The sequence below is a fragment of the Cebus imitator genome, unplaced genomic scaffold (genome assembly GCF_001604975.1).
Source record: "Cebus imitator isolate Cc_AM_T3 unplaced genomic scaffold, Cebus_imitator-1.0 Scaffold475, whole genome shotgun sequence".
In the NCBI taxonomy this organism is placed as follows: Eukaryota; Metazoa; Chordata; class Mammalia; order Primates; family Cebidae; genus Cebus; species Cebus imitator.
This window is the reverse complement of record NW_016107790.1, coordinates 1178552-1195496: the sequence shown is the minus strand read 5'-3', so window position 1 is coordinate 1195496 and position 16945 is coordinate 1178552. Positions and strand designations below refer to the sequence as shown.

The window sequence follows — 16945 nt, the reverse complement described above, 5'->3', positions numbered from 1 at the left end:
TGTGTGTGTGTGTGTGTGTTACATCTTTTGTAATAGCTCTACAGTCTTGGATAGTCTGTTCTTTTTTTCCCATTCTTTTTCTCTTTGTTTTTTGGTTGGGAAAGTTTGTAATGACCTATCTTCAAGTTCACTGATTCTTCCTTGACTGTGTCCAGTTTATTCATGAGCCCATCAGAGGCATTCTTCATTTCTGTTACAGTGTTTCTGATTTATTATTTCCTTTTGTTTCTTTCTTGGAGTTTCCATCTCTCTGCATACATTACCTATCTGTTCTTGCATATTGTTTACCTTTTTCATTAGCACTCTTAACATATTAATCATAGTTTAAAAAAGTTGCCTGTCTGGTAATTCCAATATCTGTGTCATAGCTGAATCTCATTCTGAGGATCTTTTTGGGTCTACTGACCTTGAATCTGTAAATGTATGCCTTCCAATACATTTTGGAAATTTTAAGTAATATCTCTTAAAATATTTTTGTCTGCCCCATTCTTCCTCTTCTTACCTGGAGGTTATTTTTTCCCAAACCTTAAGTGCCATTCTGGTTTTTTGTTATTCATGAGATTGGTTTGCTTCCTCACTGATGCAGAATAGGCATATTATGTTACTTTACCAGCAGTGGAGCTGGATTTTCACCGTGCCCAAGCTTCCATATCCATTACCTTATTAGAAAATAAATTGGTAAGAAACTGGCCATGATTAGTGATTCTGTCTCTTACTAAGGTGCAGAGCTAGGCTTACAAATAGAGTGTGCCATCTAATACAGTAGGTACTAGCTGCATGTGGATATTTAGTTGTAAATTAAAATTAAATAAAATGGCATGCGCACTCCTCCGCGCGAGCCGTGCTAGTCGGTTCCTGTTGCTCTCCAGCCTCCGTTGTCTCTGCAGCACCCTGAGTTCTCCTCCAGAGCGCTAGTCCCAGGAGCTCGGAATGTTCCCGGAACTTAATAACCTGCTCAACACCACCCCGGACAGGGTGGAGCAGGGGAAACTGACTCTACTCTGTGATGCCAAGACAGATGGCAGTTTCCTTGTACACCACTTTCTCTCCTTCTACCTCAAAGCTAATTGTAAAGTCTGCTTTGTGGCACTCATCCAGTCCTTCAGCCACTACAATATCGTGGGACAGAAGCTGGGTGTCAACCTGACCATGGCGCGGGAGCGTGGGCAGCTTGTGTTCCTCGAGGGACTCAAGTCTGCAGTGGACGTCTTCTTCCAGCCTCAAGAGAAGCCGCACCCCCTGCAGTTTCTCAGGGAGGCCAATGCTGGGAACTTGAAACCATTGTTTGAGTTTGTACGGGAGGCCCTGAAGCCAGTAGACAGTGGAGAGGCTGGGTGGACCTACCCGGTGCTGCTGGTGGACGACCTCAGTGTGCTCCTGAGCCTGGGCCTGGGGGCGGTGGCTGTGCTGGACTTTATTCACTACTGCAGAGCCACCGTGTGCTGGGAACTAAAGGGAAATGTGGTGGTCCTTGTGCACGACAGTGGAGATGTGGAGGATGAGGAGAATGACATCCTGCTGAATGGCCTCAGTCATCAGAGCCACCTGATCCTGCGGGCTGAGGGCCTGGCCACTGGCTTCTGCAGGGATGTGCATGGGCAGATTCTCTCTATTGCCCAGGCTGGAGTGCAATGTGGCACTTCTTAGCTCACCTGAATTCCAAGTGATCCTCCCACCTCAGCATCCTGAGTAGCTGGTACTACAGGTGCCCACCACCACATCCGGCTAATTAAAAATTTTTTTTTGTAGAGGCAGGTGTCGCTTTGCTGCCCAGGGTAGTCTTAAACTCCTGGACTCAGGAGATCCTCCCACCTCAGACTCTCCTCAAATATTTTATGTTTAATAGTTGTTCAGCATTTTATGCCATCATTATATTCTAGTTTGTTTAGTTATCCTCTGGGCATGTAGGTTCTGGTTTTTACTGTTATCAATTATGCTGTTATAAATGTTATATACTCTCCCTTTTGAGGGTGAGGACAAGTACTTGTTTTTTTTAGAACCTGGCAAACCAGGTCACTGGCAGAGCTCGTAGAACTTAAGTTCTGGAGGAGAAGACAGGCAATTAACAGAATTGACAAGTGACATATTTAACTTAGACCATGATAAGTGCTGTAAATAAACCAGCGAAGGGGCCTGTGAGAAGGGAGGGGTGATTACATTTTAGACTCTGTTACTGAATTACAGCATGAACTGGCCCTGGCACATTAGCAGGCTGTTCTTCAGAATGGTGGAGCCAGTTTACAGTGATATAGAGCTGAGGCAGGCAGGTCACCTGAAGTCAGTAGTTTGAGACCAGCCTGACCAATATGGTGAAACCCCATCTCTACTAAAAATACAAAAATAGCCGGGTATGGTGGCACACGCCTGTAGTCCCAGCTACTCTGGAGGCTGTGGCAGAAGAATTGCTTCAACCCAGGAGGTGGAAGCTGTGGTGAGCTGAGATTGTGCCACTGCACTGTAGCCTGGTAGCCTGAATGACAGAGCAAGACTCCATCTCAAAAAAAAAAAAAAAAAAATTCTTTACACGGCAGCAAGGAAAGAAAAGAAAAAAAAAACCACAACGAGATACCACTACATAGCCACTAAAATGGCTATATCAAAAAGACTGACAGTAACAAGTACCGGCAAGGATGTGAGGAAATTGGAACCCTCATACGTTGCTAGTGGGGATGTAAATGGTGCAGCCACTTTGGAAAATAATTTGATATTTCTCAAAATGTTGAAGCTAGGCTGGGCGCAGTGACTCAAGCCTGTAATCCCAGCACTTTGGGAGGCCGAGGTTGGTGGCTCACTTGAGACCAGGAGTTGGAGACAACACCCTGGCCAACAGGGTGAAACCCCATCTCTAAAAATGCAGAAAATTAGCTGGGTGTGTTGGCACGCATCTGTAATCCCAGCTATTCAGGAGGCTAAGGCATGAGAATCACTTGAACCCAGGAGGCTGAAGTTGCTGTGAGTTGACATTGCACCACTGCACTCCAGACTGTGTGACAGAGGAAGACCCTGTTTTAAAATAAGTAAAATAAATAAAGGTTTACTATATGACTCAACCATTCAATTCATAGCTATCTACCCAAAAGAAATGAAAACATGGACCGGCCACGGCGGCCCACACCTGTAATCCCAGCAATTTGGGAGGCTGAGGTGGACAAATCACAAGGTCAGAAGATCGAGACCAGCCTGGCTAACATGGTGAAACCCCGTCTGTACTGAAAAGACAAAAAACTAGCGAGGTGTGGTGGCACACGCCTGTAATCCCAGCTGTTTGGGAGGCTAAGGCAGGAGAATCACTTGAACCCGGGAGGCAGAGGTTGCAGTGAGCCGAAATGGTGCCACTATACTCCAGCCTGGGTGACAGAGTGAGACTCCATCTCAAAAAAAGAAAAGAAATGAAAACAGCTCTACACAAACACTTGTGTGATGACAAAAGTGACTCCATCTTGGATGCTAATCTGCCACGTTGACCTCAGATTGACCCCAGTCCTGTGAATGCCTCCTGATTCCTTGTTTGTTTATTGTCTTTAATGCAAGAACATGTACTCACAATATATCCTGCCTTTAGGTTAAAGCAACCTTGATGTTACTGCGCAACTCTTTCTGGCCTGTTCTGGAGGGTTGCCTTTCGTTGTCTCTATAGAGCACACACCCCTTTTCCTATGGTATATTAGCTCTGGGTCTGGGGAATAATGTTGCGGAGATCTACCTGACTTATTGCTGACCATGCTTCTGTTCGTAAGTTCCCTAATCAGTTGCCCTCTGCTGATAAACTGGAGTTGTCTGTCTTGTTAAAACAAACAAACAAACAAACAAAATTAAATAAAATTTAAAATTCACTTTCTCAGTCATAGTAGCCATATTTCAAGTGCTCACTAGCTATGTACAGCTAGTGGCTGTTATTCTATCATTGCAGAAAATTCAACTAAACAGCACCAACTTACAGGGATCAAGTTATGATTTTGATACTATCATCTGAACCACTTTAATTTCTATAAGACTGACATTGGCTGGGTGCAGTGGCTCATGCTTGTAATCCCAGTACTTTGGGAGGCCAAAGTGGGCAGGTCACCTAAGGTCAGGAGTTCAAGACCAGCCATGGCCAACATGGCAAAACCCCATCTCTACTAAAAATACAAAAATTAGCTGGATGTGGTGGTGGGTGCCTGTAGTCCCAGCTACTCAAGAGGCTGAGACAGGAGAATCACTTGAACCCAGGAGGTGGAGGTTGTGGTGAACTGAGATTGGCACCACTGCACTCCAGCCTGGGCAACAGAGTAAGACTCTGTCTCAAAAAAAAAAAAAAAAAAAACCTGAAAAAAAAAAGAAAAAACTAAAAAAACAAAAAAAAAAAAAAAAAAAAAAAAGACTGACATTTTTATATATAAATATGAACAATATACATGAGAAATTATAGACTGGAGAGTAAGTTAAAGCCAAAAAATAAAAGCAAATTGCTATCAGATTTCGTTCCTACTGCTTTCAGGTAATATCAGTTTTTTTTCCATGCTTGTTTTATTGCATTGCATTAAGCTTTTCATTCATAATTAGAAAATAATTCTTTTTATCTTCTCATCTGTGAAGTCAGGACCATCAGCTCTCAAGCAAAGGAAGAGATTCTCTGCATTGACAGTTCAGTGGTGGGAGCTTGCTGGAGTCTAATAGTGCTAGAAGGTCAGAGTGAAGCCTGCATTGATAACTTCCCAGCAGCTCTCATGTTTTTCCATAGAACAGCCTTCCTTTTCTAGGTAAATGAATTCCAATGTGATTACCAGCTAAGACCTGAAATAAATAGGTTAAAAAAAAAAATCTTGGTTGTTTTAGCAGTGATTTGGAGAACAGGTCTGTGGCATGTGTGTGTTCTACGTCTAGAACTTGCATCCTGTGGTTGCTTAAATGGTCTGAAGCCAGAAGCAGGTCAGCTGGAAGTCAGCGTCTTTGAGGGATTCAGTGTTTACATGGGCTTTGAAGAGACTCATTTCTTCTGGTCCTGGGCTGGCCTCACTGGAGATGTTCCTCACTGTCCCTTGTGGCTGATGGCCGTAAAAGGGAACAACTTCAACAGGTGGAGGATACTGGTGGTTCCCCTAGCTTCTTTCATAAGACTATGAAATTGTGGTGCTAAGTTACCAGGCACCTCTTACTACTGCCTGTCAGGTGTCCCCAGATCCTCGGTCATGTCTGTCTTCAGTAGCTCATGTGACACCGTGCATTTGGAAATAGACATCATCCCTTAAATACCTCTTAGAGGGAGGCATATTACCCCTTATCCATGGTTTCTGAATTTCAAGCCTCAATGGACCACCCTTTTCTGGAGAACCACGTGTTCAGTTTGGACAGGACTTCTGCTCAGAGCTTCTAATTTGACAGATGGACCTCACAGATAGCTCACTCCCACCTTCCTCATTCAGGCTTCCAGCTGTGTGAGCTGCATGGTCTCCACTACTCTTGGTTAGTGGCCAGCAACCTGGCTCTTGGGTTATTCTATAGTTCAAGAAAATAGGAAGAGACATTTTTAGGAAGCGAGACTGGAAATAGAGAGCAACGTCTATTGGCCAATGCATGTACTGTGGTGGGCAGTGGCTTTCAGCTGGGACAGTGTCCACTGCTGGCTAAAAATCTCCTGCATGCAGTTTGCAAATCACTGATGATACTAACATTGATTTTATGATTAGGCCTGCCCATTAGTGTTCCTGGTAGTAGTACAGTTAGTTCTAAAGGCATACCTAATGGTTAGTCCTTCAGGTTAGATGATTTATTAAGTTCCTTTGCCTAGGAAGTTTACCTAAAAACTTTGAGAGCCCATTGGCCAAAACCTCTCAGGATCCCTTCCAGTTCTATGTTTCTCTAGTTGGGAATAGAAATTCCTAAATCATCTTCCTCATATAAAATTTCTTTTGAAGCCGTTTTTATTACAAAGTTAATGTTCATTCATAGAAAATATAAAAAATGCCAAACTATCTGAAGAAGAAAATAAAAATCACCTGCCATTGTATCATTCTATGATAATTATTATTAGCATAGTGCTTTGGAATAGTTTTTCTAAACAGATAATTCTACATCTATTTCTCTAATTTTACAAAGTTGGAGACGTACTGTATAGATACAGCATCACCTGCTTTTTATCATTTAACAGAATATCTTGAACATTTTTCTAGGTCATTCTTATACTGTAAGCTTTATAATTTTTATCTGCACATCAAACATCTGAAGGCTAAATTTATTATCTCAGTGCCTTAAAAATGTAAAATATTATAAAATATTTAATTGAAGTAAATATAAAAGAAAAATACATTCAACCAGGATCCCAAAGCTCATCTTAAGTTCAAAAACAAAGATTTTAATCTGTGCCAAGAAGTTAGAGTTTCTCAAAGATCAGTGTGGGGAACAATTCCAGAATTTCAGTTATTGGTATTGAAGGTAGAGAAAGAAGTATGAATAGTCTCCAGGTCCTTAATTTGGGTTAACATGATCAATACAGTATGAGAACAAATGGGTTGTTTCTATTAACTAAAAACTGAAAGTAATATGGTCCCCAGGAATGATGTTGTCTGTTCTCCACCTGCTGGTGGTCTTTTAGAAAGCTCTTAGGAAGGTGTGCAGGACTCTTACAGGTGGGTTTGGGAGTAGGAGGGTAGACTTGGCGATAATTTCAATCCTTTATATGGTGGCAGAGCCGCAGAGCATGGGCTAGCTGTCAGCTTGTCTTTCTCATGTGTGCACAGGGACTTCACTATTCAGCTGGGCAGAGCAGTGAGGGCTGCTAGTCTATGGAAGCATCTGCTTGTGATACGACCCTTTCTTAGGAAGGTGGCCTGCACTGAGCATATCAGGAAGCACATCCATGGAGGTGGCACTGCCATGGCATACCGGCTCTCTTGCTTTTACTGAGGTCCATCCAATTAGAATCCAGATCTGGGGGAATAGAAACTGACCTTTTAGGCTTTAGATTTAACATTCGGATGACAAATGGCATGTCACAGATCTTGGCAATATTAGCTGGTTTTTGTTAAAGCTTCAGAATTACAAAAGGAAACCTGAGACATGGACATTTGTATCAAAGAGCCAAGCATCCTTTGAGTAGTATTTAAAATATCCCAAGACTAGCATTTAGTTTATTCCCTGTCCCTGCCCTTCCTTAAGCTCCCCATCCCTCTACCTCCCTCATTGTTAAAGGATTTGGAAATGAAGCTTTTATGTCTGTTTTCAAGGAATGTGTCCATTTCATCTATTTTGTCTAATTTGTGAGCATGAAGTTGCTCATGATATATTCTTTTTATCTTTTTAATGTCTGTAATGTCTGTAGTGATGTTGCCTGTTTGATTTCTGATATTGATAATTTGTGTCTTCTCTATTTTCTGAGTAAGTCTGGCCAGAGACTTACCTATTTTATTGATCTTTTTATGTTTTTTCTCTCTTGCCTTTTTCTGTTTGAAATTTCATCAGTTTCTGCTCCCTATTATTCTCTTCCTTCTGCTTGTTTTGGGTTACTTTGCTTTTATTCTTTAATTTCTTAAGGTAGAAACCTAGATTATTGATTTGATAACATTTTTCTTTTCTAAGAAAAGCATTCAATGCTGTGAATTTTCCTCTAAGCCCTGCCTTAGGTGAATATCACAAATTAGGATATGTTGTGTTTTCAGGTAACTTCTCTTTGATGCAGAAGCCATTTGGAAGTATGTTCAGATATTTGGCTTGGTGCCTTTTGCTCTAAGAATGGAGTTGTAATGAACAGGAGACTCTTTGGGGAGAAGGTATTTGCGTCTATACATGGCAGCATGACAGGTTTTTCAGTGAAGTAATACACTGATGCTGGTGTCACTGTATGAGCTTGAAAGCATATATTCAGCTGTTTTGTTACTCTTATTTGCCTATGCTAAAAGAATCTGAAGGCAAACATTGGAATCCTTTTTATTAAAATGTCTTCTCTTTGGCCTTTTTAGTGTGTTATCAATGGGCAGAACTGGATCCTGAAAAATTCAAGATGCTAAGCACCTACGCTGCTTTAAGAATTTGGAACTGAAACATGAAGAGGAAGACAGAAATAAGAAGTTGGTAACCTGAATAGCTCTGCAAAAAACACCAAAGGACCGTTTTACCATTTTCTGTTGTTGCTGTGGTAAAATGAGGCAGAGGGCACTGCTGGTGGGTTGGGGGGTGGGGGTACACGTGGTAGAAGGCCACGTGCCTCCCTCGCAAAAAGGCTTTGTTGGTTTCTGCCACATCTTGGCTTGTTTTTGGAACAGGCTGGCCCAGCATCACTTGTCATCAAGTCCACCGTGGTGTATTCTGCGTGTCCATGGCAGGGGGCTCTCCAACACACTCACACTGTCCATGTTCTTTCTACTGCTGATTCATAAGTCAGGGTCCGTGTTGAGATGTCAAGAGAGCAATCATCAATGCTAATGTATTGTGTGAGACCTTTGCATCTTGTAAATTTTCTCTTTTTTCTAAAAATAATAAAATCCTAAATCTCAACAAACCACTGTTTATTATCAAACAAATTCTGCTGTGTTTCTGCATAATGATGATGTCCATAGAAATGCAATGTGTCTGACCTCTCTCTGTGTATAGCTACACTTCTTTTCAAATAACCCTCTTGCAGGAGGCCTTCTCTGACTGGCCCACACAGGCTCCTGAGTCCAGGTGGGAACCTGTCTATCCAGTTTACAATTGATGACATTATACTTGGAAATGAGATGTCAGGAAAAGGGAGTGTGGGTTGAATGGGTATCCAGTTTCAGAATGGCCACACTGTTGTGACTGAGACCAAGTGTGGAGCCACATCTGGTGTATCCACCTTTGGGAGGTGGAGAAAGACTTCAGCGTGGCAGGCGGTGCAGATACCCTTTATCCAGTAGTTACATGGTTGTCCATGTGTCCAAGTCACCACACCCAGTGCTCTGGGAAGAAAGAACCACTTTCTGCCAAAGTAATTTCTCAGTTAAATTTCAGTCTATTGGTGGCATACTCAGAGTAGTCATTTTTGACATTATATGATTTAATAGCTTTATTTATATATGTAATAATGCTCATATACAATTATCTTTTCTGGAAAATATTTTTGTATGTAGAAGAGACATCCTTATTTGTGATTTTTGTAATGCTGAAACTCTGTCTTCTGTGACCTTTATAATACGTCTGAATCCATCTAGTCTGACCCAGTCATCTACTTCAGATGATAATATATCAGAAAATGTGAAAAACAAAAAAGCTCAATACACATCTCTTGGAAGATAGAATTAGAAAAGGGTCTGCCAGATTGCTTTGTTCTGAACCAATTCAGATGGCCCAGTATAATTCACAATGGTTTAAACCTCTAGATTTGAAGTTGTTACATCCCAGATGCAGACCCTGGCCAGCTCCCTAAATTGTATGGGCAGTGAGGTCCCAGAAGCTCTGCTGTTTGATTTATCTAAGCAGGGGTTAGAGTGAATTCAAATTCACATTAAAGCTACTTGAACCTACATGTCGATAAACTCAGCGGTAGAGTTTGGCATGCTGGACAGCTGTCATGTTTCCCCACCACAGCATTTTATTGCCACCAATTAATGCTTACTAACAGTTGCAGCCTGTCCTTGTAGTAAGGGGTAACGAGGATTGCATAGAGATAAGAGCTAAGGATCATGGCATTTGGACAGTGGTAAAATTCGAAAGGCCTTCATTGGTCACAGCCCAGTTCCTGGCTCTCATTCTAAAGGGACAGAAACAAATCAGAGAGTGAGCATCATGTGGTCAAGTTGCTGAAGGTTCTGAAACCGTAAAGGAAGAGCTGAAGGGGCTGGGGGTGTTTCTTCTGGGGAGGGGAACTCTAAGTGTTTGAAAGATATGGAAGAGAAGTTGGGTCAGGAACAAAAATAGGAGCAGTGGGTGTAAGCTGAATTAACATAGATGCTGGCATTCTAACAACATGATTCAAAAGTGGAAGGTGATGTTGGGAGCGTTTGGTGTTTGAGCAGAAGTTCTGAGCCTACGTATGTAAGGGGGATCTTTGATTAATGAAAAAGTCTTCCTCACAGTATGCAGGAACATGGTAAAAGTCAGAAAACGTTTACTACTTTTGTAAACATTTTGGACTTGGAAGGGAGCTTTCCATCATCCTGAAAATCGCTTTCAACTCCTGGGATCAGAGAAATAGTGAATGCACCAGTCTGTCCTAAGAGGGTCACATCTCACCACAGAGCCAGGTTATAGAGAGAAAAATGAAAACTCAAGAAGAAACCCCTTAATATCCTCAGCTGCCTCAAAAAAGTGGTTAATTTCCAGCCTCACCTACTCTCCTGGAGGTCCTTTCCCAGTCGCTGTGGAACTAATGGCTAAAATTAGATTTTGGGTGGACTTCTTGCAGAGTATAAAACTCTCAGTCTTTACATCCCTCCCAACATCTCTGCCTCCTGCTTTCTGCTTATTTATAAAGCATACTGTTTATTGTCCATTAAAACATCGTTTGAATGAGGACAGGAGAGGAGAATCGTACCATGTATGGCTTTTCTGAGAAGCCTTGGAAGAACACAGGCCCAGGACTTTAAACACAGCGCCGTGCCGATAACACTGCGTAGCAGGACTCATTTAATCTTGCCTTTCGTGGTTTACTTTATAGGAGACCCAGCTCTTGTGGCTACACAAAACATAGACCAAATAAAGGCATCCTTGGGGGCTGGACATCCATAGCAGCACCTTGTGGTTGGTGGCCCCAGGGAGGGCATTTTTTCCACCAGGCAGTGTCCTGGCTCAAATGGGTGCCAGCTGGCATATATATGGACAATTTGGCATTTCACTGATTTGATCGTAAGGAACAAATAGTTCCACAAACACCCTATTTCCTTCTATACAGTATCATGTGAGTCCAAAGCCAGAGAGGCAATCTTTTCGGTCTCTGGTTTGTCAGATTTTCTGCTGTTTTTCTGCCAGGCACTTTAAGAATTCTTAATTTGTGATTCATTGTTGATTCAGGTTTTTAAAAAATAGAGTTAAAGAACCTCATCTAAGAAAACATGGAGTAATGTCAAAAGTAGAGCCACCCACTGGCTGCATCAGAAAAGAAGAGGGAAAGCCCTGTTTTGAGGGGAGTCTCTTCTGCAGACGTTGTTTTCATTCTCTGCTAGGGTACAGACACCAACGTATTAAATTTTTGGAGGTCCTGGGAAACAAAACCTTAAATTCCCATTAGGGAAGTATCTACAGGTATTGATCGACTTACCACCTATGCAATTTATGACCATTCGACTTTACGACCACAATCGCTAGCCACGACTCTTCCGCGTCTGGCAGCGCAAACGTTGCCCAGCTGGGCGGACGACAGTGCGGACCAGCTTCCGGCAGCACTACCATCTCCGAGTGCACCATTTCAACTGTACATATAGCCTACTCAACTTACGACCAAATCGTGTTACGACCGGTCCGTGGTCCCGACCGTGGTCATAAGTCGAGCACTAGCTGTATTAATGATGGTATTTTAGGTTTGTTAAATCTAAATTACTATGTTAGTTTTGATAATGTGCTTACTATTTGTAGGGGCCTTAAGAATAACTTGTTTTTTAACGTTCTCTGAGGTTGGATCAGTTAAAGACTCCATCACTGAGCAGGAAACACATTAGAGGTGGTCTGTGGAAGACGCTGCCGGTGACAGCCCCCTGCAGCAGAGAGATGGGCTTGGACCCAGGCCAGGGTCTAAAAAGATGGCCTCCCAAGGAAGCAGAGTTCGGTAGGAAGAGTTGGCCAGACGACAGACAGTAGGGGCATAGAGGAGGGGGAAACAACAGGTGGAGCTGCCACAAGGTGTTTGGGGGGGGGTGCGTTTTGACATCTGCTCACAGGTCGGCAGGATAGGACTTGGGGAGAGAGGAGCACATGAAGGAGAAAGGACAGAAACTAGACCTCATAGGTGAGCAGAGCCTGGACCGCAGAGGTCTTGTAAGTCGTGATGATCCATTTAGGCTCCATCATGCCCCAATTGTTGTCGTCTCCAGGCTGATTTGTTCTAGTTCTTCAGCAGTTTCTTATGTGATGTGGCTGTAGAGCGACCTGGAGAACGGGATGCAGCTCTGCCAGTATGGTGTGATCTAGGGCCGCGATGTGGGCAATGGTGTTGTGGTCTCGACAAGCCATGGGGTTGCACAGACTTGGGGTCAAATCCTGGCCTTGCTGTTGACCTGCTGCATGGCCTCAGGACAGTTTATTCAATTATTCAGCCTTCTATGCTTCTGTTCCCTCATCCGTCAGAAGGGGGCAGCGCTTGCCACTTGAAACGTGGCCGTAAGGGTTAAATGAGAAGGAGGCTCAAACTCAGCACAGTGTGAACTGTGGCTCCCCGGGCCTGTGGCTACGTCACCTCTCTGGCTCCCCCTGAGCCTGCATCTGCAGGTCACAGAACCCCCAGGTTTATTCCATGTAACCGCTGTCCTCCACCTGTGAAGAACCAAAAGAAGAACTTGATTGTATGCCTGTAGGGCTCGCCCTGTGGTCTGGTCTATTGAAATATTTCCAGTGTCACGTTCGTGACTCTTCTCAGCTTTGAGTCAACCTCGGACATGTTTCCTCTGTCTTTAAGTCTTGGCTAAACACAGTTCACAGGATAGAGCTGGCGCTCCATTTGGAATCCTCTTTCAGATCAATAGGCACATTACTTAAATTCCCATCCAGCCCGCATTCTTCCCTCCCACATTGCCCATTCTTGCTGAAATCAAGCCATATTATATTTTTCACAGTATTTTAATGATTAATTCAACGATCCTGTCAAAAAATATTAGTACAGCACAATGTGTTATTTGTGAATTCATTCTGGCTTCCAATGATCACTGTGTTCTTTTCCACAGGCTCATGAGCCATCTGTTTAATCATCTATTCTAGAATGATTTTAAGAACCCACATCTAACTGGGCTGTCTGCAGTGTCTGGGATCCATCTTGCTGAAACTGGGATTTTTTTTTTACATGTTCAGTTTTCTGTCCCCTCTCTTCAGAATATTTTAAAAACTTGTCCTATGTGCACATCTTCAAGTTCTCTCAGAGCTTCTGAAACCTTGGTTCATTCAGAGCCCCTCGTAAGGCTATCTCCTCACCTACTTGGGTTTCAAGTCCCCTTTTATGATGTTTATTTTGCCTTTTTTGAGTTTGAAACATTTGCTTCAAACTCAAAAGCAAGCAGTGGCCGTGCTTTGATTGAAGAGCAAAGACCTTGGGCATAATCACGATCCCCCCAACTCTGGCAACTAGTTGGCTCCAGAGTGGTGTCAATTTCCTTACACAGGCCAGGCTGCTTCAGATGCCCCTCTCTCCCCAAGATGATGATCACTCATTTTAGCAAACCCAACACTGTGAAAATCACTCTATATAAACAGGAATAATAAACTATATTTTGGCATTTTGGGGTCAATAATATGGAAGAGAGAAAAAATACGGAGAAACATCACTGGATGTCCAGGAATTCAGGATTACAAACTACTGTGATAAAAGACTTAAAAGATTACTTTAATGCTTTTTATTTGAAAACAATTTTAAACTTGCATACAAGTTTCAAGAGCTATACAAAATATATCCTATGTGCTTCATTCAGATTTCCTGTTGCTAACATTTTCCTCCATTTGTTATTTCTTCCCACCCCCTTTGCATATATACATTTTTTCCCTGAATCCATTCAAAGATAAATTACATTTATACTTGAGAGTAATTTACATATCGCATGGCTCCTTACTCCTGAATACCTCAATATGTATTTCCTAAGATTCGGGACCTCCTTTTACATAACCACTTCATGATCATCAACTTCAGGAAGTTTTATGTTCTTTAATTTATTGTCTGTCTTTCAATTTTGTTGTTTGACTTAATCATGTAATCTGTAGCATTTTTCTCTTTTAGTACAGGATCTAAGCAGGGATCAGGCTGCCCTTTTGTAGCTTTCTTTTCCTTCAGATTAGCCCGTAAGCATACCAGTTCCTCAGCCTGGGCCATAGTTTCATCTGTTAGATGTGGAAGTCAGAGTAGCCGGCATCTGAGTTCTGTAGTGCTGAGCATAGTTCTTTATATGACAGAGGCTCTTTGGGTGTTTAACTGAACTCCTTTTCTTCAGAGGAACTGGGAATAGCTTTCTTTTTGGGGGAGCTTAAATCTCACCTCCCTCTCAAACAGAACTGTTGGCTTTGGAAACAAATATAAAGCTCTGTCCTGGTCTCTAAAAGATCTCAAAGCTAAACATTTAAAATAATAATAGTGACAATGTGTTTGGTGTTGTTAGCACATGGATAAGTGAAATGAATGGCAGCAATGTCACAAGGCATGGGAGGGAGGAATTGAGAATATCTGTTATAAAGTATCTGCATTACATGTGAAGTGATGTGTTATTTTAAGGTAATCTTAGATTAGTTTAAAATGTATATTCTAAACTCTATGGTGACAACTATATGTTTTCTAAAAAAAATCCCCACTTTAAATGTAAAGATTCTGATAGATTGAAAGTAAAGGAATGGAGAAAGATATACCATGCTAACACTAATTAAAAAATTGGAGTACCTATATGAATAGCAGACATCAGAACAAAAAAGTTATCATGGGTAAAGAGAAACACTACATAATGATAAACAGGTCAGTTCTCCAAGAAGATACAGCAACGTATGTGCCTAAAAAAAGAGTGTCAAAATATGTGAGGCAAAACCTGATAGAACTAAAAAAAGAAAAAAAAAATGGACAAATTCACTATTTTAGTTAAAGACTTCAACATATTTTTGGTATTAATTGATAGATCAAAGAGACAGAAAATCAATAAAGATAGAGTTGACCTAAATGACTCTATAAATAAACTTGATCTAATTAAAATTTATAGAATACTCCATCTACCAACAGAAGAATACACATTTTTCTCAAGATTACTTGGAACATTCACCAAGATAGACCACATTCTGGGTCATGAAACTCACCTTAACTAATTTAAAAAAATATAGCAATCACAAAAAAATCAGCTCTCACACCACAATGGAATCAAGCTAAAAACAATAATAGAAAAATATTTGGAAAATCATCAAACATTTGAGATTTCACAATATGTTTCTAAATAATTCGCAGGTCCAAAAAACTCTTGATAAAAGTTTTACAATAGGCTGGATGTGGTGGCTCACACCTGTAATCCCAGCACTTTGGGAGACCAAAGTGGGTCAAGTTGATCACGAGATCAAGAGAGCGAGACCATCTTGGCCAACATGGTGAAACTCCGTCTCTACTAAAAATACAAAAATTAGCTGGGTGTGGTGCTGGATGCCTATAGTCTCAGCAACTCAGGAGGCTGAGGCAGAATCCCTTGAACCCAGGATGTGGAGGTTGCAGGGAGCTGAGATTATGCCACTACATTCCAGCCTGGTGAAGAGCAAGACTTCGTCTCAAAAAGAAAATTTTTTTTAACAATATTTGGAACTAAATGAAAATAAAAACAGAACTTATCAACATTTGTGGAATGAAAGTAGTGCTTAGAGAGGAATTTATAGCATTAAATACATGTATTAGAAAATAAGAAAGAGCTAAAATTGACAACGTAAGCTTCCATCTTAGGAAACTAAACAAGGAAGGACAACTTAAACCCAAAGCAAGTAGAGGAAAAGATATTAAAAATATATTCAGTTCTTTCCAAAATAGTTACAAGAAAGAGGTAGCTTCACTGGTTGGAGGAAATAACTGTGATAGTAATAATAATAACAGTAATGATAACAGTGACTAAAGTAATGACGTGGAAGATGATAATGGGTAGTATTTCCATAGTAACTCTTTTTTTTTTTTAACTCTTTTAAATTGTGCTTTAGATTCTGGGGTACATGTGCAGATCACACAAGATTGTTGCATAGGTACATTCATGGCAAGATGGTTTGCTGCCTCCATCCCCCCATCATCTATACCTGGCATTTCTCCCCATGTTATCCTTCCCCACCTCCCCCCCCACAATCCCTCTCATAGCCCCCCACAACGGACCCCAGTGTGTGATGCTCCTCTGTGACCACATGTGCTAATTGTTCAACACCCACCTATGCAGTGTTTGATTTTCTGTTCTTGTGTCAGTTTGCTGACACTGATGGTTTCCAGATTCATCCATATCCCTGCAAAGGACATGAACTCATCATTTTTTGTGGCTGCATAGTATTTCATGGTGTATATGTGCTACATTTTCTTTGTCCAGTCTATCATTGATGGGCATTTGGGTTAGCTCCAGGTCTTTGCTATTGTAAACAGTGCATGATGAACATATGTGTGCATGTGTCTTTGTAATAGAACAATTTATAATCCTTTGTGTATATACACAGTAATGGGATTGCTGGGTCAAATGGAATTTCTATTTCTAGATCCTTGAGGAGTTGCCACACTGTCTTCCACAATGGTTGAACTAATTTACACCCCCACCAACAGTGTAAAAGTGTTCCTATTTCTCCACATCCTCTCCAGCATCTGTTGTCTCCAGATTTTTTAATGATCACCATTCTAACTGGTGTGAGATTGTACCTCCATGTGATTTTGTTTTGCATTTCTCTAATGACCAGTGATGGTGAGCATTTTTTCATATGTTTGTTGACTTCATATATGTCTTCTTATGAAAAGTGTCTGTTGATGTCGTTCACCCACTTTCGAATGGGTTTGTTTGTTTGTTTCTTGTAAATCTGTTTTAGTTCTTTGTAGATTCTGGATATTAGCCCTTTGTCAGATGGGTAGATTGCAAAAATTTTTTCCCATTCTGTTGGTTGTTGATTTACTCTAATGATTGTTTCTTTTGCTATACAGCAGCTCTGGAGTCTACTTAGACTCCATTTGTCTATTTTGGCTTTTGTTGCCATTGCTTTTGGTGTTTTAGTCATGAACTCCTTGCCTATACCTATGTCCTGAATGGTTTTGCCAAGATTTTCTTCTAGGGTTTTTATAGTACTAGGTCTTATGTTTAAGTCCTTAATCCATCTGCAGTTAATTTTAGTTTAAGGTGTTAGG

At 41.4% G+C, this 16945-nt stretch overlaps 2 protein-coding genes across 2 annotated transcripts in view; both read left to right on the top strand.

Annotated features, from left to right (window-relative positions):
• Positions 1 to 8479, top strand: part of DTD1 (D-aminoacyl-tRNA deacylase 1) — a 162715-nt gene extending 154236 nt beyond the window's left edge. Inside the window, exon 6 of the mRNA XM_017512665.2 lies at positions 7938 to 8479. The gene's annotated coding sequence lies outside the window, so the exon portion shown is untranslated. The remainder of the gene's footprint in view (positions 1 to 7937) is intronic.
• Positions 804 to 2294, top strand: LOC108292052 (elongator complex protein 6-like). Its single transcript, XM_037732865.1, has one exon. It carries the CDS (start codon positions 931 to 933, stop codon positions 1645 to 1647), a length of 717 nt encoding a protein of 238 aa, XP_037588793.1. The 5' UTR covers positions 804 to 930; the 3' UTR covers positions 1648 to 2294.
• Positions 8480 to 16945: the final 8466 nt, after the last annotated feature.

Coding starts and splice junctions, on each gene's coding strand:
- LOC108292052 (XM_037732865.1), top strand. CDS start 931: ATGTTCCCGGAACTTAATAACCTGCTCAACACCACCCCGGACAGGGTG.